We start from the raw sequence: 24981 nt of genomic DNA, 5'->3' as shown, positions 1-24981 counted from the left end.
CCTATTCCCAATTCCTCCGCCTCCGCCAGCATCTGCTCCCACGATAAGACATTCCACTCCCGCACATCCCAGATGTCCAAGTTCTTCAAGGACCGCAACTTTCCCCCCACAGTGATCGAGAACACCCTTGACCGCGTCTCCCGCATTTCCCGCAACACATCCCTCACACCCCGCCCCCGCCACAACCGCCCAAAGAGGATCCCCCTCGTTCTCACACACCACCCTACCAACCTCCGGATACAACGCATCATCCATCGACACTTCCGCCATTTACAATCTGACCCCACCACCCAAGACATTTTTCCATCCCCACCCCTGTCTGCTTTCCGGAGAGACCACTCTCTCCGTGACTCCCTTGTTCGCTCCACACTGCCCTCCAACCCCACCACACCCAGCACCTTCCCCTGCAACTGCAGGAAATGCTACACTTGCCCCCGCACCTCCTCCCTCACCCCTATCCCAGGCCCCAAGATGACATTCCACATTAAGCAGAGGTTCACCTGCACATCTGCCAATGTGGTATACTGCATCCACTGTACCCGGTGTGGCTACCTCTACATTGGGGAAACCAAGCGGCGGCTTGGAGACCGCTTTGCAGAACAACTCCGCTCAGTTCGCAACAAACAACTGCACCTCCCAGTCGCAAATCATTTCCACTCCCCCTCCCATTCTCTAGATGACATATCCATCATGGGCCTCCTGCAGTGCCACAATGATGCCACCCGAAGGTTGCAGGAACAGCAACTCATATTCCGCCTGGGAACCCTGCAGCCTAATGGTATCAATGTGGACTTCACCAGTTTCAAAATCTCCCCTTCCCCTACTGCATCCCTAAACCAGCCCAGTTCGTCCCCTCCCCCCACTGCACCACACAACCAGCCCAGCTCTTCCCCCCCACCCACTGCATCCCAAAACCAGTCCAACCTGTCTCTGCCTCCCTAACCGGTTCTTCCTCTCACCCATCCCTTCCTCCCACCCCAAGCCGCACCCCCATCTACCTACTAACCTCATCCCACCTCCTTGACCTGTCCGTCTTCCCTGGACTGACCTATCCCCTCCCTACCTCCCCACCTATACTCTCTCCACCTATCTTCTTTTCTCTCCATCTTTGGTCCGCCTCCCCCTCTCTCCCTATTTATTCCAGTTCCCTCTCCCCATCCCCCTCTCTGATGAAGGGTCTAGGCCCGAAACGTCGGCTTTTGTGCTCCTGAGATGCTGCTTGGCCTGCTGTGTTCATCCAGCCTCACATTTTATCATCATGGTTGATAGAAAGATTGTTTAACATATCTGTAGCCTTTGTGTTCTTGAACAGTCTTGGGCCAGATGGAGACTTCAGAGGAAAAGAAATGTTTGGCATGATAAAGTAAACCTGGTGATCATAGCCAAGCATTCTGCCTGGTGGTGTATGATGTGTTGCCCACTTCTTGTTGATAACATGTCTGTTCCTAATGTTGTCACCTCAGTCAGGAGGCAGATCCCGTTGTACAGAGACCAGGGTCCAAAGACACATGTAGAGCTCCTGTTTCCCTTTTCAGAGAGGGTGGTGCACACAGTGCTCGCTCATTTCCCCAGTATAAGTTGGAGCTCCAGTCGAGGATGCGCATAGAAAAGTATGCTTGAATTTTATGACACTTGCGGGACAAAAAAAGGAAACCTGGGCTGATAACACTTGCAAGACACTGATGGTTCTGGCCAGCCTATCATCTAACAACCCTAGGATGGGCCAGGGCATCTGATATATTGGGATTTAGCTCCATTTTACTGCTCCAAGGGCACACCCAGTTACATTAACAAGGACAGTAGGACCAAAATGGAATGCTGCTAGCAACAGACTGCTGCACGTTAGCTGAGAAAGCACCTCTTGCAGACAAAATCAACTGACAAGTCTCTTCAGCAATGGAAGTACGAGAGCTTACTTCAGGCAGAAATTGTAAGGACAAAACAGATGAAAGACTAAGATTTAAACCTTTAAAGGTAGCTATTTGTCATTTCTTTTTCAGTGACATTTGAAGAGCAGGGAAGAAGTTGAAATGCCAAGATTCAACATTACACTGTAAGAGAACTCAGAATGATGCTGAAGGAAGCTGATAAATATACAGTGGGATTATCGGTCAAAAAGGTGATGGCATTAGATATGATTAGTGGAGGTCATTCACGGTGTTTGCTATCAAATGATACAAGGAATGGATTGCTGCTGACTGTTACCATTCACTGAAATACACTGAAATAACGCTCAAAACAGACAAGGCAAAACAATTGCTATTCAATTTTAATGATGATAATTGCTATTAAATTTAAACGAAGGAATAAAACGCAGAGTAGGAGACTCCTGTTGGACCTCCTCTGATCTGTCTGTTCTCTTTCCTCCTTTTCCATTTTTATCCTCTTTGTTTTTCTTTTTTCCCTATTTCTTCTTCTTCTCTCCCCTTAGTATTAGAGCTGACAGCAAGTCCAGCGCAGTGATCCCTTTAGCCCCAGTGCACTGCGAGCTTCGAGCCGTGAAGTAGCGCGTGGATTGCGAGCCCAGGAGCAGCACGCGGACAAGTAGCCCTGGGGCATCGCGCGGGCAGAGAGCGCGAGCGGTAGCATCCGGGAGAAGGCAAACTGTCGCGGCCAATGGTGAGCGCAGGAGCAAGCAATCCGAGGCGGCGGTGGAGAGGCCGAGTCCCAGAGCAATGGAGGGGCATGAGGGGCATTTCTGTTGCACGGTGTGGGCCCGGAAGCCTGGAACAGGACTCTGGCGGTGGCATGCCATAGCAGGGGAGAAGGAAAGTTTGGACTCTCTTTAAGTTGTCTTTCTTTTACGACTTTATTCTAAGTTAATGTGAATGGTGCTTATGCACAGCGATGGGACACACCTTTCACTGTATTTTATATTGAATTTATAGGGCAGTCAAAAAGAAAAGCTCTAAGAGCAGCACATGATAAAACTAAATATTAAACGTTCTTCAACCTTAACTTATTGTAAACCTTTTGCTAAAAACAATACACGTATATAGTTCATACAGAGATAGTAGGAACTGCAGATGCTGGAGAATCTGAGATAATAAGGTATAGAGCTGGATGAACACAGCAGGCCAAACAGCATCAGAGGAGCAGGAAAGCTGACGTTTCGGGTAGAGATAATAAAGTGTGAAGCTGGATGAACACAGCAGGCCAAGCAGCATCTCAGGAGCACAAAAGCTGACGTTTCGGGTGGAGACTCTTCTTCAGAAATTCATTTGTGAAGAAGGGTCTCGGCCTGAAACGTCAGCTTTCCTGCTCCTCTGATGCTGCTGGGCCTGCTGTGTTCACCCAGCTCTATACTATGTGTATAATTCATGTCTGTTTTATTTAAGTGGCATCAACCAACTACAAAATATCTAAAAAAAAAGCCAAGGAATGCTATATCTGGCCTTACTGCAAATGAATAAATTGTTTAGTTTGAAAAAAACATTTGAAAGACCTCAAAATGATCCTAATTGACAGGATAGGGCTATTTATACTGACTTTGAAGACACAGTGCAGTTGAGTAGCAATTCATTTTTTTAAAACTAGTAGCGGGCATAACAAAACTGCAGTGTTTTGATTGAACGCAAAATTGATCAAAGTTGACATACCTGTCCACAGGCGAGGCCCATTCCTCTTTCTCCCATGCCATGTGGGCAAGACAGGTTTAATTCCAAGGCATCGGCACCAGCATCCTACAAATGATGAAGAACTTGAGTGAGCTGCAACACTATAAATACAAATTGATTTCCTGAACAGATCGACTTACATCAACAGATCTTGGAAGTAATTAGATCTTTCCTATAGATTGAATGCTGTAGCAGCTGGTCTCATACTTCAAGATTTGATGGGAACTTTGAATAAAGTGTCAATTTTATATTCTATTTCAAGATTTTGTAAGTTGGACTACTCATTTTTCTCTCTCAAAGCAGTATTCAGTCAAACAGCATGTAACTCATTGGCATCTAAATGCATTGTCATCTCTCTAAGAAAATCCGCTTACCTGTAATGGTATGAACTTTAAAAATCAATTGTGAATCAGTTAAGGAAAATATTGTTGAGTCATATCAAATATGAATTCAAGTACAATGATCCGAACATGATTTAATAATCACTCTCACATGCAGTAGAATTTTTTTCTTTTTTTATGGCCAATGATTTAATTTAGTTTAAATGTTGCCACAGAAAAAAATGTTTAATGTACTGATATTTGGTTTGTCTTTCTGATGTTGCTCTCAAAATATCTCTGAAGTCAACTGTTTACTGTGGGATAGAGTCAAGCAGAGGTGTTGAGATTTGGATAGAGTATTTATGGATTGGAAGGCAGGGCATTAGAATTTGATGTTTGTAAAATGATAAGGGGAAATAGTTTGTGGTCCCTTTAAAACATGATGTGTCTTTTTCTAGTCTTGGAGATTTTTTTAAAAATGTGTAGGTGCACAGACAGCTCCTGAAGTTGAAAGATTATATCACAAGACTAATGGTTGGAAATACAGACAACAGTCTTATCTTGTTAGCAAGGCAACCACTTTGAATATCAACCAATTAATTTAAAACAGGCACTTACAGATTAAAAACCGATTAAAATTAAATCTGATGGCTTTAACATCCTAGGACCAATCCCATTGTAGGAAATTAATAGGCCATCAAGGGTATAAAAGAAGACGGCATTTGAAAATTGGTGTGAGAGTCAATTGTTATCTGCCAAGAAAACAGCTCTCTGCTATAAAAGAAAGAATCATTGGCTCCCATGGAATTCTGTAAGCTCTCAGATAACCATCACCTATAGTTAATGTTTCTGACACAATAATTTGATGGAGGGAGCATTCATGACTGAGGATCGGCAGAGATGGTGCTGAGCATTTTAGAAGATGCATCCTGGCTGTAATTTTGAGAGATTAAGGTTTAATTTTTGTTATTATTTTGATTTATATAAGTGGCGGTTATCTTTATTGGAACAGCATACCATTGGAATTTTGCTTTATTTAGGAATAGTCAGCAGTTAAGGGGGCATTGTTTGGTTTGTTAGTAGTTCTGTTAACTTGTCCACTGCTAGGATTAGATGAAATAAACTGTTACTTGTCGATTATGGAGTGACTGTTAAGACCCCATTTCATTTAGTCTTTCCTTTAAAACAGATTGGGGGTGGGTGAGAGGCAGGTTATACCACTTCTCAGATTTTCCATAAAAGATTATGAAGTGAAGTCAGCTTCTCTAGTTGTTTTGGTGTAGTTATAACAGTGGGGTGGGGAGTGTAATCTCTCTTCGTAACAGAGGCCAAGGATTTTTCTTGTTAAGAATTAAGGAACATTGTCAGGAAACCATGGTATTTTCTTTCTTGTACGGCTTTCTGATGCTGTTTGCAGCTGCAGTTTTGATATTGAAGAGGTATCAGCAGTGTCTGTAAGTGCACTGCAACCAAAATCCCAAAAAGGAAAGGAAATAGAGAGGCTGGGTTTGGGAACAAATATTTAGGGAACCAATTTGATGATGTGACGTGACAAACTCTGTCTAATCAAACCAAAGTCACAGGAAGATCATCATTGAAACACTTATAAGGTTGGCCACTGCATGTCCTTGTGAAGATAATTAATTTCTTCACAGTAAGAAAATGCTCCATTGTGAGTTTGATATTATCATATCAAGTGAGACAGGACTGAATTGGATCTAGCAATCCAATCTGTGCATTAGTGAGATATTTAAGGTGCTAATAGTCAGTAAAGCTCTAAGCCATCACATCCATAATGACATGGTCAAGGTCTTCCCTCAGCCCTTGTTCAATGGGGAGTGTAATAGGCCAAAGAAAAGAACAATACCGAACATACCTTAGAATGAAAAACCAATCTGTAAAGTTATCGAGTAAGGCTGTCGACAACTTAAACATCTTCTCAGGCAATTGGTTCTTGATTTTTTTGGATCAAAGCTTAGAGTAGGGTTAGGGTTATCCCCATGGAAATAGGGTTAGAGACAGGGAGCCCATTTAAATAGGATAGAGCCAAGGTGGGACAACTCCCAATGCATTCCCATCTATGTTTTAGAATTTTTCGGAAGGCACCCCACCTTGATGTGCCCTTACAGTTTCCTGTGTACTTTGGCAACATCCATCTCTCCTGTTGGGGTTTCTGGCTGCCTACAACATTGGGCATTCTGTTTGATGTTCCCATCTAATTGGATAGGACTTCCTAAGGCACCTTGTCAAACAGCAACCCCTGGGAAGATAGTGTGGGCCAATGGAACTTGGATACTGTTTGCATTGGGACTCTCATAACAGTCCTGATGTTTTCATTCAGCTAAAATTCAGCCTCGGTCATCAGTGAGCTGATTATTCATGACCATGTGCCCTAATGGTCCTTTTTTATCTTGCTGTTTTGACACCCAAGCCCAAACCAATCTACTGAGCAATATTCTTTGGTTCAGAATGAACATGGTGCATGCTACTGACCATATTGGATACTTTGCTGTCAGTTCTTATGTGGATCAATGGATTCAGTGCGAAGAATTTCTAGGTCTTTGTCTCTAAACTGTCTAAACTAATTGAAATAAATTTGGAACACATCTGAACATAGAATTATATGAATATTATACCTCTGTGTACCTGTGTATATATATAAGTCTGGCTGCATATATACATTTTTTTTTTCCTCAAACTGATATGCATTAGAGATGTGAAAAATCACACCTCAAAGCAAAGCAACAAACAGCAATGATAAAGTCATTCATCAGTCAGCAGTTTGATAGTGAAGTCCAGGCTAAGCCAAAATTTTGCGATAGATTTCATCATCAATTAAAATGGATCGAGAGCTCAAGATCACAAAACCAATTCCTAAAAATGTTTAATTTACTTTCCCATTAGTAAGCTCTCTTAAAGCTGTGACTTTGTACTACAGTCTGCAAGATTCACAGGAAAATAGCCAGCAATTTTGAGAATCATTATTAAGGGTATTTGCAGTTATTAGCTCTAACATGAGCTAGATAGTCTGAGTTTTTGAAGATCCTGCATTTGTTATAACAGAAGTGGGTAGGTTCAATGCTGAGGATGGCTGTATTTTAGAAGCTTTACTTGTTAATCTTAGGATTTGTGTCTCGGTAACAAGAGACACAACATGGGAATAATTGCTTACTATCTCCCGCAGTTGTGATCAGATGTACATCATATGACAACAATGAAATTCATTTATTTTAATTCTACCTCCATTAAAAGGGAAAACCAATGGCTGCCATACCCTAAACTCTTCCTCTGTCTAACCATTCCTGCCTATATCCATAGCTCTCAATCCTGTGATCTCACATAACCCCATTATTTCCAATGTCTCAATCAAAACTTTTCTCTGTAATTAAGTATAGGTGACAACAGTAAATCAAATCAAATCAAATCAAAATCAAATCACAGGTTACTTCCTTGGATCCCTCATCATTCGCATTCTCATTCCAACCTCAATTGTTTCACCATCCTTCACTAAAATTTGCTCTACTTCAAGTCCCACAGAATGAAGCTTTCACAATCCTATCTAATCTTTGGCCCTCAATTTGCCACAAGATTTCTTCATTATTACTTGCATTGACCATATCCTCAGAAAAGCCCTTAGTCCTTCCCAGCCTGGTCATTCATCTTGGTATGTCCTTCAATCTATGTTTCATTGAGTCATAGAGTAATAGAGTCATGCAGCATAAAAACAGGCCCTTTGGCCCACCATGGCTACACTGACCAACAAATGTCAACTACACTAATCCTATTTACCTACAATTGGTCCAATGTCTACAATGCCCTGGCATCTTAAGTGCTCGGCTATTTCGTTTGAAGTATAACGGAACGTAACAACTTAACCGTTTGATATATCTTGTAGTTCCCAGATGTTAGTTTTCATCATACACTTTTATCCTCAAGTGCTGGAGGTTTATTAACTGTATTTCTTGCAGCTGTCCAGGAGGCTGGTGGTTTGATACTTCAGACACTTGGCAGCATAGTGCAGTTTTGAGTTGAATGGCATTCTGATTATACACATAAAACATAAACCCGCATATGAAAAATATAGTTCCTAAATCATGTTGGAACAGATGATCACATCACAACAATCATCGCCAAATTTGGTTGGATCGTATTTACATTAGATGCGTCTGTTTAAAAAATGGCACATTCTCAAAATAATGACGCTTAAGATTTGCAAGTCCATAATATTAAGAAGTTGGAAAATATAAATCCAAATATAAAATAATGGGAACAAAAATCTGGCATAATTTAAAACTGTTGAATGGTTGTTTTTAAAAAACACTAACTAGTTTCAGTTTTTTAGTTTTCTTTGGAAGAATGAAATCTACAGACCTTACTTAGTCTGGCTGATATGTGAGAACAGTGTAAACGTGGTTAACTCTTTTAACCTCTGACGTAGCCGAGCCAGGCACTCAGTGAAATGTAACAAGGAACAGCACCTGGACTACATACTTTTCAAGGATTTTTCCATGACTGGAATTTATCATGTCCATTCACCCTTATTTTGTGACTCTTCTTTCCACCTGTTAATCATACACAGTTCCTTCACAAAAAGTTCATCTTAATTTAGTGAATCAGTACCAACTAAATCTGAAATATCACAGCATTTACATAATTAGTACATTCTATCCAAAAACATACAATATGAAGCTTAGTAAAATGTTAAGTGAGTCTCCAGTGGAATAGCAAATAGTGAAATAGAAACCCAAAGACCTACCTCTACCATTTTTGAAAGTTCTGTCCAATCATTCTTGTTGTAAGTGCACATGAGACTGGCAATAACAGCCTAAAACAAGAAATTTGATGATATAATCATTAAAGCAGCATATACAAAATATTAAGATAATAAAATGTGAGGCTGGATGAACACAGCAGGCCAAGCAGCATCTCAGGAGCACAAAAGCTGATGTTTCGGGCCTAGACCCTTCATCAGAGAAGGGTCATCAGAGAAAGCTCTCTGATGAAGGTTCTAGGCCCGAAACGTCAGCTTTTGTGCTCCTGAGATGCTGCTTGGCCTGCTGTGTTCATCCAGCCTCACATTTTATTATCTTGGAATTCTCCAGCATCTGCAGTTCCCATTATCTCATATACAAAATATTATCTTGATAGTTTTTGACTAATAAATAAGTAGTAAAGGAGTAGTAAGAACTGCCGATGCTGGAGTCCGAGATAACACAATGGACATTTCTGAAGAAGGGTCCTGACTCAAAACGTTGGCTTTCCTGCATCTCTGATGCTGCCTGGTCTGCAGTGTTCCTCCAGCTCCACACTGTAATAAATAGTAAACTTCCTTTTCAGGGTGTTATAGTGTCACACAACATAGAAATAGGCCCTTCATCCCACCATGTCTATGCCAACCAACAAACACCAAACTGCAATAGTCCCACTTTTGCACTTGATCCGTAGCCTACTATGCCCTGGAACTTACAGTATTCATCCAGATGCTTCTTAAATGTTGCAAGAGTACTTGCTTCCACTATCCTGTCAGTCAGCAAACAGCATATATCTATCACTCTCCGGGTGAAAACTTTTTTCTAAGATCCTCCCTACGCCACTTATTCTTCACCTTCAACTTATGCACTCTGGTCTTGATAGAGTCACAGAACAATATTGTTTTAATATATAACTGATTGTCTCAACTCTGAACAGCCTACTTCTACTTCCTTTGCAAAATCCGTGAACAAGAGTCTCTTGGCTAATTCATTTTCTCAGCATCGTCCTACCCCACTGAACTAATTTCTTCCGCTGTCATCTCCACATTTTTCTCCCCATATCCAAATTTTACCAACATACACCTGTGATTCTTCTGATCCACTAAGTGTAACTTCAACACTGTCCAGTTTTCTTACCATAACCATTTCTTTTTTACCATGGACACCCAATCTATCTACATCTCCAGTCACCTATTAGGACGGATGTAGAGTTCTGTTCAGACAAAGGGTCACTGAACTGAAAATATTAACTCTGTTTCTCTCTCTACTGATGCTGCCAGACCTGCTGAGTTTCTACAGCATTTTCTGTTTTTGTTTCAGAGCTCTGCACTACTCCCTTGAACAAAGTTTGAACCTGTCTCCATCCACTGCCACAATAGACTGAATGGGCTCCTTCAATGCCGTCATCATTCATTGGTTCAATAATTCAATGGACATGGAACTGTGATTGAGGCAAGAGTTCTATGCGTCATCTACAATTGGCGTCTACCATTATTTGCTCAGTCCCAAAATGGACATTGAATATAATTGTAATTGCCAATTCACTCTTTGTATGCACGCTGTGTTGTGACTGACTTCAACATTCTAAACAAAACAATTAGATTTGATTTTGCCGGTAGATCATTCAGTTTTAGTAATGTGACTCACTTGTTCATTCTGTCAGTTTCCCTATGCACTGTGAGTTAATTATTTCCCCCACCCTAAAAGTTATTTTCCATTCCTTTTGCTCTGTTCTGTGGGTGTGGGTAACTTTTATTATCCACATTGCAGTATAAGTCACCCTCCAAATCGCTAACCTTAGTGATTTTGAAAATGATTACTGCCCTTGAGGCTAACCTGCTAAATCTGCCAAGTGAGTGCTCAGCATTCTTCTGACTACAGTGAAGAATATTGGTGACTTCTGACCTCTTTTCAAATTGCAAATCTAAATCTTAAATTAGAACTGGATACAAGGGCTTGATTTCCTTCCTTAGGGTCAGAAGAAGCAAAAATGGCACCAACAATGATCCAAATAGTTCTAATTATAAAAGAACAAAAGAGAAGTACGACACGGGACCTTGCCCATACAAATCCATACTGCCAATCACTAACTAGTCCATTTTCTTCCAAATGTGCATATCCTGTCCCTCAGTATCTTCTCCAAGAGCTTCCCCACCACAGATGTCACACTGCAATTTCCTGGATTATTTGGGCTTCCTTCCGGAATTAGGAATTGTAGAACATACCAATGAGGCCACTCAGTCAATCAGGCTCACTTAGTCACTTCCTATTTCAGCCCTCTGCTTCTTTCAAGCTGGAAAGATGCTGGTTAATCAAGCAGCTTCAACAATATCATTATTTTGATAGAACACAATTGGCTGGACAGCTGGTTTGTGATGGAGAGCGACACCAATAACAGTTGTTCAGTACTCACACTGGCTGGGGTCACCATGAAGGTCCCACTATCTCAATCTCACCCCTCACCTCAGGTATGGTGACCCTTAGGTTAAACCCACCACCAATTGTCTTTCTCTAGTGAGAAAGCAGCCTTATGGTCCTCTTGAACTAATGGCAACTTTACCTGTATTTGGAAGGAGATCCCGTCTCCAGGTCAAGTAAGGGCACGTGCTGTTGAAAATCATGGAGATGCATTCAGGTAAGGGCTTGAGACCCAGTGGTAGGAAATTCTGGTGTTCATACCATAGACACCATATTTTAACACTATTTATGCACTATCAAATGCTACCAGCCCCAGGTCTGAAGTAGCCATCCGGGTTAGTGCAGTGTCCACTGTCCGCCCTAATGTAATGAGAATGCCAAGATGGCCTTCTGACCTCTGTAAAGATAAGAGCCACCATCTTCTTTATGCTGCTACACCCGCACTATAACTTTTGGTACTCATGTCCCATCAAGGCTAAAGGTCTACCATTCTCCCCATGGCTCAAGGCATTTTCAATGGATTTTGCCCATCCCAGCTGCTACAAAAACTAACTCTTCCTGCCCTCTGCACTTCCTACTCACTCACCCAGGGTATCTCACCACCTTTCCCAACTGCTAATAGTGCCATTTGACGTTTCATCACTGCCAAACACAAGAAGCTGCTTGCCTATCCGCCTGTGCTACAAGGCAAGGCAGAGGCATTGTGAACATCCAAATTGGCACAAATTGAGCAAACATTAAGGAATCTTGTTCTGATATTTGTGGTCGATGTCCGACCCTGCTTGCACAGCAGCCTTGCAGAAACGTTTCAATGTAAGGCATGAGTGGGCTTCTAAGTTCACTGTTGAAGTGTTGAACTGCATTAAAAGTGAGTGCCAAATGTGCCCAAATAATGTAGTGAGGCTCGGACTTTGCTGACACCAACATCTGTGCCCTGAGCTATAAGGGAATGTTGGCGAAGGGGCACCCAGGCAAGAGCCAGCAAGTTGACATTGATGTCAGAAATTGTTGCTGCCTAGTTTTTGTCCACTGCCTGGGAAAGTAGCAAACTACATATAAATAAGAATTAGGACGATTGAGATGTTATTGCATGGGTACTGGGTCATATGTTTGCAAAAAGCTGATAAGGGCCATATGACAGGTACAAGGCATAGGCTGGTATGAAGGACCATACTGTGAGGACAGGACCACTGGTTGGTATTGCATGAGATGGCATGGATGGGACAAGGAGAATGGGAGGGGTGGTGGGAATGTGAATATGATAGCAGAAGGGCTTTCTTTTGTTCTGTTCTTTATTTTACAATTCCAGAGCAACACAGGCCGTCCATTCACATAGTTTAACTATATACCAGTGTGGCTGTGTGGCTATTGCTGCACAATTTATGGAGCAAGGTGCCCAGCTATCAGAATCACTTGCCCTCATCCACCCTGAATGGAGAACATCTATGGCACTTCCCTCTGAGTCGGGTTTGCAAAGTCGGGGATTTTCCCAACACTCCTGCTTCAGGCATGAAAATACAGGCATGTGACTGTGTATCTTACACCAACAATTATTTTGTTCTACAGTTAATATTAATGTATTAATTAAAAAAAACAAGTATTTGGAAACCATTCTGCTCAGGAGGGAGGGAGGAATGTCCTGTATCACTTTATTTTCCAGTTGTAAAGAAATGTGACTGAAAAGCTAAAGTTGATTACTTTTGCAGAAAGTATAATTGGCCTTCATGACTTGTACTGACAATGTTGTGATTATTCTGTTAAATGCATTGCCATGAACTTTGTTTAACCCTTCCCTTATCCCATGCCTGTTTGACTTGCTGAAGTTACATACAATATCTTGTAGTTATTTTTGTTCGACATAAATCATGTCAATGCCAGGTCAACAGTACTGTTCCGGTTCATTCTAAGTGGCAGCACTGATCAAAGCAGCAATTTTGCGATGTCTGTTGATTTTGTGGAGAGCTATGATGATTAATCTCTCACTGTCTCTGCGAGGGTAGCAGAGCGGTCCAGAAGGACTCGGGAAATTCTCTTGATATGGAAGTAAATGGTGTGTGTCACTCACATATAATTTCCTGCAAGTTCTGAGTTGCAATAACGGATATCTCCCTGCATCCGATGCACACTGAATGGGACATTTCTTTTTAAAGAACGCGATGACAAAAGTAATAAAGCAGGTGCATAACTACAGTCTCAAGGGATCTAATCCTTGTTCAAACAGGCATAGCAAGGCTGATGGATTCGTGCTAAGGGAACTATGATTTCAGCCAAGGAGGCTGATATTAACCTATTCGATTTCATGCATCATATTAACAACCTCCATGGATCAGGAAACTGAATGTTGTACCTGATATAGGCCACCAAATTGTACTTTGGGGTCTGACTTCAGTTTTAATGCAATCTTTCACTTTGGCCCTAGAGTAAAATCGAAGAATTCCACAGAAACATTGCTAGTTAAAAATCTGTGCTTTTGAAAATTTATAAAGTGGGTATCCACTGGCTATTTTCCTCAATGTAATTAGTTATTGTGAGTTCAGTAATAATTTTGGTAATGGAAGTGATCATGTTATCAAGAAAATTCAGCAGGAAGGAGAAGCGAGCTAAGCTGCAGTATTTTCAACGAATTTCTAGCAATTATTAAATGTGAAAACACTAATCTATCATCAGTGTTTAAGCAGATTCTACAGCATTAACTACTGGAAGTGATTCATTTGAGTTGGAAAATTAATTCTTCAGACACTGTGGAGGTGGCAAAGGTGGGTAGAAATTGTCATACTGTACCAAGTGAAGTTTTCCAATTTGCCACTGAAATTATAGTGTTTAAGTGTCAAAGGATATTTCCATGCAGAAAATATAAACACCAATAAGTCGCACGAGCAGCTGGTATATTGTTGCAAAGAAATTTCATAAGGATCTGAAGTTTTAAGAACCCTAGAAGTGGAAGTAACGTATCAATTATCCAGATTGAAAGACAAGCCAAAAGAAAATTGTAAAACACTAAGGACTCACTGTGAAAAATGCGGGACAAAGCTCAAGAGAGAACAAATATTGAGCTAGGAAGAAAGTATAGTGTTTTCTTCAGTGCATTATCTGTAGGGTGCATTGCAGGGCATGTGTAAAATTGCTCTCATCAGTTGCACTTTTGAATGTTTCAACGGATCTATTTCTGATGGCATAATAAACTATAAACTTTTGGGGATTTTTTTCTTTTTATTCTCCATTTTATTATATTAAACCAATCCAAACTTCACTTTTGGAGGAATGACTTGGCAAACATTATTCTCCTCGTTTGAGTCTCAACCATCAAGTTATTAGAAACAAATATGGGGAAATAGGCAGATGGGTGACTAGTGAACAGCTCGCTGGGCATTTTCTGAAGACGGTTAAAAGCCAACCATATTATTGTGGATCTCAAGTCAAATGGAAATTAATTATCTCAGTGGGCTTTGACAACATTTGATGATAGTTCATCGTCAATCATTACTGAGACCAGCTTTGAATTGTTTTCTCAATTGAAATCAAACTTCATCATCTTCCAAAGTGGGATTTGAACTTTGGCCTCAGAGCATTAATCTGGGCTAATGTAAGAATGAACCCTCATTTATATTATAATGTTATACTTTACTCATAAAATGAAACTAACACATGAAGAGAAATTGTTTTTAAGAAATAACTCACAGATGTCAGAGAGATGGGAAAATATAGGGTTGGAGAGCCTTTAAAAAGCCTGCCAACAATGAGGAGCAATTAAACTTGGAGGTGCTTAAGGGGCTAATTAATGTCGTTGCATAGTTTGTGGGAGTTGCGGGTGATGAGGAGGTAGGGAAGGAAGACGTCATTGTTTCCTGACATTTCTTAACATAATCGGCTTATAAAAGGGCATGACTACTACAAATGATATGTCCATATTTGTAAAGTTTCTGAATCTATGCTACATCACATTAATAGTACAAGAAGGATAGCTCCATAAGTGCTTCAACACCAGAAATGCACACTTGTTTACCACATAAGTTTGACACCTCTCCATGAAGAGCAGGAGTGTTCAGGTTTACAGCCTATGTGGACCAGCAACAAAATCTTCACATAAATAGCTTTGTTTAGATATAGCCAATGCATGTTTCCTGAATGAAGGGGTAGTACACTACTTCATTGAATATGAAATTTTCGTTCACTTCGGTAAAGAACATTTCAAATACTTTGGAGGGCAGTTTCCCATTCCTGGAGGTGTTAAGCGTGAGACAAGGAGGGTATTTAATTACATGGGTCAGGAGTAAATCCAAACAGCATAGCCTTCTCTGCAATCAAGGTCTGGATGGAAGACTCATGGTAGACCTTCCCAATCCATTGCAAATCAAGGTCCTTAAGTGGTTATTCAAGGACCATTTAAGGGCCCCATCCTGCAGCAGCCGGTATTCACCCAGCCTCTGGTGGGCCTGTCACTATACTGTGTTTCAGGCAGCTAAAACCATGCTGTCCATGTGTCACCTCCTGGGGTGGGAAGGAGAGGGCGTTCACCACCAACCGAAAGCAGTCATTGAGAGACTGCACTTCAGGACATTACCTTTAACCCGGCTGACACCTCTCCTCATTAGCCCAAACCTGAGACTGTCAGCTGCCCCCAGAAAATCACTCTGTCTCTTTGGAATTCCCAGAGTGCTGTTTGAAAAACAGCCATGCCCTCGTCCATGGCATTGCTGCGTTCAAGAGCTGCCAACCTCTGACGGACTACTCTCTCTGGTTGGAAGCTCAGGGCCTTAATTCCAGGTACAGGCTTGCTGGTGGGTTTGCCAATGTCTGATTTGGCAAACTTGCTTTGGAACATTCATGAAATTTTCTACTTGGCTGTCGGGGCCCTGTCACTTTGACCAGATCCCACCTGTGATGTGGATCTCGCAGACTGACTCAGTCGGACTCACTTCTTGTTTAATAATAGTTGGAGAAATTAAAGAAAAAGCTTGGGTCTGATCTTGAAGTATGGTGTGGGAGCTAAAGTGAAAATGAAAAATGGAGAAATGCAATATTTTTCTTCTGATTTCATTAACTTCCAAGTGACTCGCCTTTTCTAAACTATCAGTGTGAAAACTTTGCATTATAAAAACTGAACTGCGCACATCAATACATTTTTGTCAATATTATTGTCTTCCAGATTTGTTGTAAAAATTGCCAGAATAAAGCAGAAAGATTACGAGTCACGCTGGATTTGGGATTGTCTTTTTGTAGAACCCTCCATATGTAAACAGCATATGCAGATTAAAGGCTGTAGCTCCAATTAAAGTACCAAAAGTTGAAGATTTTCCTTCATAAAATTTCAAGGAAAATATATCTTACAATTCTTTTCATTAAAATATAATAAAATGATTTTAAAAATGTCATTCAATGCGCTGTCATACAGAAATATTCATTAAGAACATTTCTAAATTACTTTAAGGTGGTGCCATTGCACCATTTTATTCCACTTTGCCACAATGTCAATTAAAGTTTTGTCATTCTGTTAAATTGAAAACTATGGGTCACAATACAATGCCCTGCATCCACCTATTCCAAGAATGGGAAATACTATTAATGAGAGAGTGAATAGTTCTAAATCCTGACGGGTCTCTGAAAAGCATAGGAATTATCTTGTTATCAATTTATTAACAGAAGCATGAAGTAACTGATGCCATCCACTGACACCAGAACCATTACGTCGCCTTGGGAATGCACTTCTGTAGAAATTGTCAAACTAGGTGGATATGGGCACATTAAACATTGAGGACAATGTAGCTTTAGCCCATAAATTTATTTTTTTCTTTGCCAATGTAATAAGTAGATTCTCTGAAATGATAAGGACAATCAATGCAGGAATGTTGACAGCTTTGACCTATAAGCCTTCCTATTATATAAGATTTTCCTTCATATGAATAATTTTTAGAAACGTTAATCTTTGACCTTCAATTTTGTCTAGCTTGCATTTAAATAAAGGTTCAAACCCTTTTGTGTGCAGCTCCAAAGATAACACAGATCAGATGGAAGGAATGCAATGAATTGTAGCAAGTAGTAACTATAAAAATTACAACAATGTGAATGGGAAAAAGTCATCGAACAAAGCTTGTATTCTTGCTTAGATAAATTTTGGTAAAATGAAGATAAGCCTTTGGAACTTCAGATGTTAATCGGTGTGAGAAGGTAACTCAGCTGCTGCTGCAAATAAATTTGCAAGGATAAATGTCAAAGGTGTAAATAATCGTCATTGTCTGGCTTAGTTTCCAAATCATTATAAAACATTATGGCATATAATTTCAGGCAAGCATGATCAACTTGAACTATTGAGAAACTAAGTCATGTAGTTAATGATGTCCATGTTCACAGACTTTAAATGTTTAGAGATTTTGTAGAGGAGATTTAATTTAAACAAGCTTCAATTTATGTTTAGTATATGTAACAATGGAAAATACATTTATAATGCAATATCAACTTTTATTCAACAGGAATAATTCTATAAATTCATACTCACTAAGCATGACAGGAAATTTCAGAGGTACATTGAAAAAGACATATATAATATTCTTGCTGTGATTAGCAATTTAATGAAATATTGTTTAATTGACTCATGGGTAAAAATACATGTTCTGAATTTTGACAGATAGAAACATACTGATAAAGTGACTCCTGTGGTGAAACTGAATTATGCTGAAAACTATACGTAAGTCAGGGGAAAACAATTAAGCGAGTGGCCAAGCATGATGTTTCACAGCAAGAAACAAAAGTCAAAATTCCAGTTAGGTTTACTGTTAAATACAGTTTGGCAGTGCCTTAGTTATAACATTACTAAAGCAGTACCATCAGTATAGATGATGGGGGGGTTGGAAAGAACATAAGTGTCTTGTGGGGGGAGAAATATACACATATTTGCAGGGTACAGCTGCTGCTAAGAATGCATCCTCTGGGCCAAAGTGAGGAGTGAAGTTGATTTTGTTTTCCTTTCAAGCAGACAGGTCCAGAGCCCAGCTCATGAAGAAATCTGTGCTTTAAAATCAGAAATATTATTTATGGTTTTCTATTACAAGCTTATGTTTTGAGTATTGTGCATATGAGCAGCTAGATATTTGTCCATGAATGAAACAAAAGTTACTTGAACAACTCAATTGTTTTTGAATTACACATGCTCTGGGAACCTGGAGTTTCTGTCATGGCTGAGGAATGGAAAACCATTTCATGGCTTCATTTGTAACCCGACACAGCGAATACCCACGGCTTTGGAATCTTGAACAATTTAAAATTCCCTCACCTCACTGCTTCAATGAAAGAAATCATATTGACTAATTCAATGTGAAAAATCGTACCATAATTGGTGGCTAAAAAGCCTTAATCACAATTTTGAAGTTGCCTGCATTTCTGCATGACTAAATATAAAATTATCGCGATAAGGGCCTACCTCACAGACTTTAAATGTTTAGAGATTTTGTAGAGGAGATTTAATTTAAACAAGCTTCAATTTATGTTTAGTATATGTAACAATTGAAGATACATTTATAATGCAATATAAATTATCCAAGAAATTTTATTGAAAGCTGGCCCAAGAATTAGTAACTGCATATGCGGAATAACTTTGGAACAACAACAGACATTTCTCAACCCTCTCAACTCACCCTGATGATTAAAAGTGCAAAAAATCTTTGAGAAACACGAAGTTAAACCTTTGATTGTTTGTAACATTTCCTGGAGTGCAAATAAAACAGCATCAACTATTTTACATCATAAAATGTTTAAACATGCTTCACAGGAAACTTATCAGCTAAAATTTGAGAATATCTAAATGAGCTTTGAGGCTGGACTTTATGGCTCCTGCCAGTGGATGAACCTCCAGAGTGGGATGAGGAATGGGAGTGAACCATGTAAAGCCTCATGGTAAGCCAACTCGCTGCCTCCCTGACACTCAAATTGGCAACCTGCTCCAAGAACTAAAACAAAAAATTCAGTGGCAATTGAGTTTGTGAATAAGCCAGTTGATCCAAATAGTACAAAGTCCACACCATTTAGCTGTTGGTGTGGGGTAAGTAAGACCCTAATTTTTTTTTTCTAAATAACTGTGGAAACTGTGGTAAGGGAGAGGTGCAGTTTTTAGAGTGGGATGGGGAAGGAAATTGTCCTATGTGTGTGGAGGACATATCCCAAGATATTAACTCCCTCTTTATTTCTCCCTGTCTTGGTTTCAAAACCCACTCCCCACTTCCCAGCCCTAGGAACCCAGTCCTTTCCCACCCTAAAGCCTGGAATTTATCTTAATCTGAGAACCAAATAAACAGCACGGTGGCTCAGTGGTTAGCACTGCTGCCTTACAGTGCCAGGGAACCAGGTTTGATTCCAGTCTCGGAGAGGCTGTGTGGAGTTTGCGTGTTCTCCCTATATCTGCAAGGCATTCTGCTGGGAGCTTCAGTTCCTCCCACAGTCTAGGGATGAGTAGGCTAGGTGGATTGGCCATGGTAAAAAGCGGGATTATGAGGATGGGGGAGGGATGCGGACCGAGTCTGGTTGGGATGCCCCTTCAGAGGGTTAGCACAGACTTGATGGGCAAAATGCCCCCTTTCCACACTGTAGAGATTCTCACCACTACTTTTCCTCCAGTGCTTTGCCTGTAGCCCCATCAATACCCACTACCAGGGTCTGGTGCTGCTGGGAATGCCATATAAGGGGAAGGCTTCCTTCCAGTGGAAGCCAGGATGGGGTGGGGTGAGGGAGTGTGGCAGGCAGGGTGAATGGGTGGTGAAGGGAGGGCTCATGATATCTGGTACTCACTTGTTTAAGGCCACCCGTGGTATGTTATTGCAGAGCAGCTTTGCTGAGCATCAGTTGGTGTGATACAGACGCTTATTCAGGGCAGGCATGTAACACTCACCACCCCTTCCTACCTTGGGAAACTCAAGCCTCCATGTAACCTTAGTTGGGTTACTGCATCTGATAGCAACTTTTCAAGAACACTCTACCCCAAGGCCTGCAGAAATAACATACTGCAGATGACTTTAAACATCAATGAACTATATTTATAACAGAGTATGCAGGATAGATTTATATTTTTTTGTTTTCAATCAACCAAAAATTGAGCTCATTATGCTTTTAATTAGAACATTTATTCCAGACACACGAATGCTAAGCTCCATATGTTCCTAATGCCGATAGGTACAGATTACTGCTGGTGCAGGAAACAATTGTCTAAGCAGTTGCGTGGTTGGATATGGTGACATTGGGGCTTAAACTGGCAGTTTCATGTCTGCAGCTCTTCTCAGTTGGTGCAGAAATCAGTTGGGAGCTAATTGCTGGTGGAAGAGGATGCAAAAGAACTAGGTTCAGCAAGAGATAGGTGCTGCTCAGCCATTAGAGGAGTGAAGGATAAACTTCTGTATAGTCTTCTTTACAGTGATTTATTTTCAAATGTGTATCAACTTCAAAACAATAAAAGGTTTCAAACAAAATGGAATGTAAGTGAAAAATCATGCATGTGTTTTCTCATTGCCCAATTACTGGCTAACTTCCATTGATCGTCCACAGTGTCCCCTCTTTTTGGTAAATAACACCCTAGCATGTCTCTTTTCAAAGAATTTTAACAGATACATTATCTATCAGCTGGATCGCTGACCTGTCAAATCTGATCCCCATTATCTTCCTACAGTATCACATGCTTTGTACAAGTTTATAAAAGAGATGACCTCCGTTCATTTAGTGATGGCAACTCATTTGCACACATACATCTGTAGCACCGAGGGGGCAACAGTCTTTGTAGTGTAGCACTGTTAGTATATATCAAGCAGTTTTGAGTCTATCCAAAGCTGTTACAATTTTGCAGTGAAGCAAACTGTGCATGCCACATGCCATTCGTCTTATAATGTTAACTGGAATGCCTAGAAATAATTGCAAATTTCTTCTGTTGTTTTAGACATTAGCAGATGGTAAAGTCCCTTGCGGAGTGTTCACCAGCCTTAAAAACATTCAGATATAAGCTCAATTTTTTCTTATCAGAGATGGTGCAGAGCTGGTAGTACTAATTTTATACACTCATACTGTATTATTATAGAGAAATACTGCCCTCAAACTTCAGAGAGCAGTACGATGAAAGACTAATTGCTTAAATGGTGGTGAAATAGTTCCTCATAGAATGGTAATTTGTCAGCCTACTGGCTGTTCTTTCTATAGCTGCATGCTCATAACAACTAATAACGAAGCACTAGTGAAGTGGCCCAGTGGAAGTGAGGTTATATCGCAACTGGCTTTTCCCCCTCAATCTTTGGAGTTCTTCTGGTGTACCCACAAAGCTTCTAGTCTTTGGAGGACAACTTTCGACCATTGTCATGTCTTTTAGAACACTTCTCTTTTGGGAGCTACATAACCTCAATCAGAAAGTAGTGAAGTTTGAGGGATTTCTGTTTATTAATGGCTTACTGAGCCAGTTAGCACCAGGAGCCTTATTTTAAGGGTAAGGGGTAGGCCATTCAGGAATGATATGAGGAGAAATTTCTTCACCCAGAGAGTGGTGAGTCTGTGGCTTTGCCACAGAATGCAGTTGAGGCCAAGGAATTAGGTATAGCTTTTAGGGCTAAAGGGATCAAAAAGTATTGAGAGAAAGTGGGAATAGGATTCTGAGCTGGATGATCAGCCATGAGCATATTGAATGGCAGAGTAGATCGAAGGGCTGAACGACCTTTTTATGTTTCTGCTTTCGACCAGTTGAGGCAACTCCTAGGCATTCTCTGAGAGCTTTAAACCTTGCAGGGATTTTATAGATATTGGCAGAAACATGTTCTTTCTTGGTGACCTCCCTTGAGTAAGAAATGAAGTCGCCTACACCGTCCAACTAATCCCTCCAAACTGCCACCATCCATCCCCGCAAACTTATCTCCCACCCAAGGGAAAGTGTCAGGATTGTGACAAATTCTGAGGAACAGGCAGCAGTCTCTGCCTTGCTACTACACTGTTGCTTTTAAAATAAAAAGTAAAGCCTACGGCTCCTGACCAACAAAAACTGGAGATAATTACTTTCTATGCATTTACATATGAACATAAAATCTTGGGGTTGAAAATTGCCTTCAGGCTGGTTCAGCTTAACTTCACCAAAACAATAACAAAACTAATTCCAGTGAAGTGGTAGAGAATTGTTGATGCTGACACTTTTCAAAATCTTCTCCTGATCTCCCATTGAAACTAGGATGGGAAATAAGAAATACCCTAACCTTTCAGGTTAATAATTTCATGATTATTAAGGTGTTGTTTAAGATGACAATCATATTTAAGGAACTTCAGCATTAAAGAGGTAACTGGTCAAGATTCAAGCCATAAAAGGCTCTATTTTAGTATATCTTTGGATGGTTTAAAAAATAACAAGTGTTGTAACTATTTTAAAACTGATTATATGGAATGCAGGCTGAAAGGCATAACATGCAAAACAGTTTCTATTAGAATTGAATCAACCAGAAATAACTAGCTAGCCCTTCTAAGAATAAATCATTTTAAAATTATGCAATGAATCAATGGAAGCTAACTGAAGTGTTTGTCTGTTTAACTGTTTGACTGGCTTTAACAGCAAGAGTCACAAGGGTGTCTGATATGACACTGGTATTTATGATCTTCTTAAGTAACATCTCAGCATTACAAAAATCCTCTCTACAATCCAGAGACATAAACAAGAGCAGTCTCAGTCACAGGATTACTTCCCAGATTATTTTGCATAATAGGTAGTAATCCATTAATAGAAAACTAAAGTGAGTTGGAATCCTGTGTTACGCAAATGAAAAAGTACCTGGAAAACTGAAAGCTGTCAGAATACTGCATTAAACAATGAATGAAGCGACGTCTAATAATAGTTATAGATTGCAAGGCAAGATAATAACTCATAGTTCTGTGCACCTTCAGAAAACAGGAAGTAAATACAGGATGTGCTTTTAAGGGAAAATTCAAAAAATGTTATGGTACTCACATGATTTGGGAAATCAGCTTTTAATTCAGTAATACTTTTGCACCAGTATGCACATGTCTTCTCACTGATGAGTTCAATGTTAAGAAAGGAGCTTTGTCCTGGGCCATAGACAGGGCCAGAGGTCATTCCACGTAAAATTCTTGGAGAAACATTGGTCACTGCGTCCTATTAAACAGGAACATGATATCAATAAAGAACTAATCCATTACCAATATTAAAAAAAGTACTACAACTTAATGTAATGGTAGTATTTTTCTTTTCCCTTCAAAAATGACTGTTTACTGAACAGCCACACTCTTGTGTAAATTAGCTTTTGAAATTGAACTAAGTTAACAAAGTGTGGAGCTGAAAACAGCAGGCCAAGCAGCATGTGAAGAGCACAAAAGCTGACATTTCAGGCCTAGACCCTTCATCAGAAAAGGGGGAGGGGGAGACAGTTCTGAAATAAATAGGGAGAGAGGGGGAGGTGGATCAAAGATGGATAGAGAAGAAGCTAGGTCGAGAGGAGACAGAAAAGTTAAAGAGGCGGGGATGGAGCCTGTAGACATGAGGGTAGGTGGGGAGGAAGGGAGGGGATAGGTCAGTCCGTGGAGGATGGACAGGTCAAGGGGGCGGGAAGAGGTTAGTAGGTAGGGAATGGAGGTGTGGCTTGAGGTGGGAGGAGGAGATAGGTGAGAGGAAAAACAGGTTAGGGAGGTGGGGACGAGCTGGACTGGTTTTGGGATGCAGTAGTGGAGGGGAGATTTTGAAGCTTGTGAAATCCACATTGATACCATTGGACTGCAGGGTTCCCAAGCGGAATATGAGGTGCAGTTCCTGCAACTTTCGGGTGGCATCGCTGTGGCACTGCAGGAGGCCCAGGATGGACATGTCATCTAAGGAATGGGAGGGGGAGTTGAAGTGGTTTGTGACTGGGAGGTGCAGTTGTTTATTGCGAACCAAGCGTAGATGTTCTGCAAAGCGGTCCCCAAGCCTCTGCAATGGGTACAGCGGACGCAATATATCACAATAGCAGATGTGCAGGTGAACATCTGCTTGATGTGGAAACTCTTCTTGGGGCCTGGAATGGGGGTGAGGGAGGAGGTGTGGGGAAAGTGTAGTACTTCCTGCGATTGCAGGGGAAAGTGCCGGGTGGCAGCAGTTGCAGGGGAAAGCTGGGTGGCAAGCTCGGTTCGCAGTAAACAACTGCACCTCCCAGTCGCGAACCATTTCAACTCCCCCTCCCATTCCTTAGATGACATGTCCATCCTGGGCCTCCTGAGTGCCACAACAATGCCACCCAAAAGTTGCAGGAACAGCAACTCATAATCCGCTTGGGAACCCTGCAGCCCAATGGTGTCAATGTGGATTTCACAAGCTTCAAAATCCCCCTTCCCCCCACTGCATCCCAAAACCAGCCCAGCTCATCCCCGCCTCCCCAACCTGTTCTTCGTCTAACCTATCCCCTCCTCCCACCTCAAGCTTCACCTCCATTCCCTACCTGCTAACCTCATCTCGCCCCTTTGACCTGTCCGTCCTCCCCGGACTGACCCATCCCCTCCCTACCTCCCCACTTATACTCTCCTGTCCACCTATCTTCTCCTCTATCCATCTTCGATCCACCTCACCCTCTCTCGCTATTTATTTCAGAACCCTCTCCCCCTTCCCCTTTTCTGATGAAAGGTCAAGCCCCGAAACGTCAGCTTTTGTGCTCCTAAGATGCTGCTTGGCCTGCTGTGTTCATCCAGCTCCACACTTTGTTATCTCGGATTCTCCAGCATCTGCAGTTCCCATTATCTTTGAAATTGAACTCTTCGATTCCAAGGGGATGGGTGGAAAGGGTGCATAACAGGTGCCATTAGAACATAGAACATAGAACATAGAACAGTACAGCACAGAACAGGCCCTTCAGCCCACAATGTTGTGCTGACCATTGATCCTCATGTATGCAC

General features: G+C 41.0%; 1 protein-coding gene across 5 annotated transcripts in view; it reads right to left on the bottom strand.

Annotated features, from left to right (window-relative positions):
* Window positions 1-24981, bottom strand: part of dpyda.1 (dihydropyrimidine dehydrogenase a, tandem duplicate 1) — an 837290-nt gene that overhangs the window by 184119 nt on the left and 628190 nt on the right. For all 5 annotated transcript variants that reach the window (XM_059648043.1, XM_059648046.1, XM_059648045.1 and 2 more), the window contains 3 exons: window positions 23051-23215; window positions 8694-8762; window positions 3600-3683 (listed from right to left, as the gene is read on the bottom strand). In XM_059648043.1, coding sequence (XP_059504026.1) covers window positions 3600-3683; window positions 8694-8762; window positions 23051-23215 — 318 coding nt within the window. The remainder of the gene's footprint in view (window positions 1-3599; window positions 3684-8693; window positions 8763-23050; window positions 23216-24981) is intronic.

This window comes from Stegostoma tigrinum, chromosome 8 (assembly GCF_030684315.1).
Source record: "Stegostoma tigrinum isolate sSteTig4 chromosome 8, sSteTig4.hap1, whole genome shotgun sequence".
NCBI lineage: Eukaryota > Metazoa > Chordata > Chondrichthyes > Orectolobiformes > Stegostomatidae > Stegostoma > Stegostoma tigrinum.
This window is presented reverse-complemented; position numbering and strand designations above follow the sequence as displayed.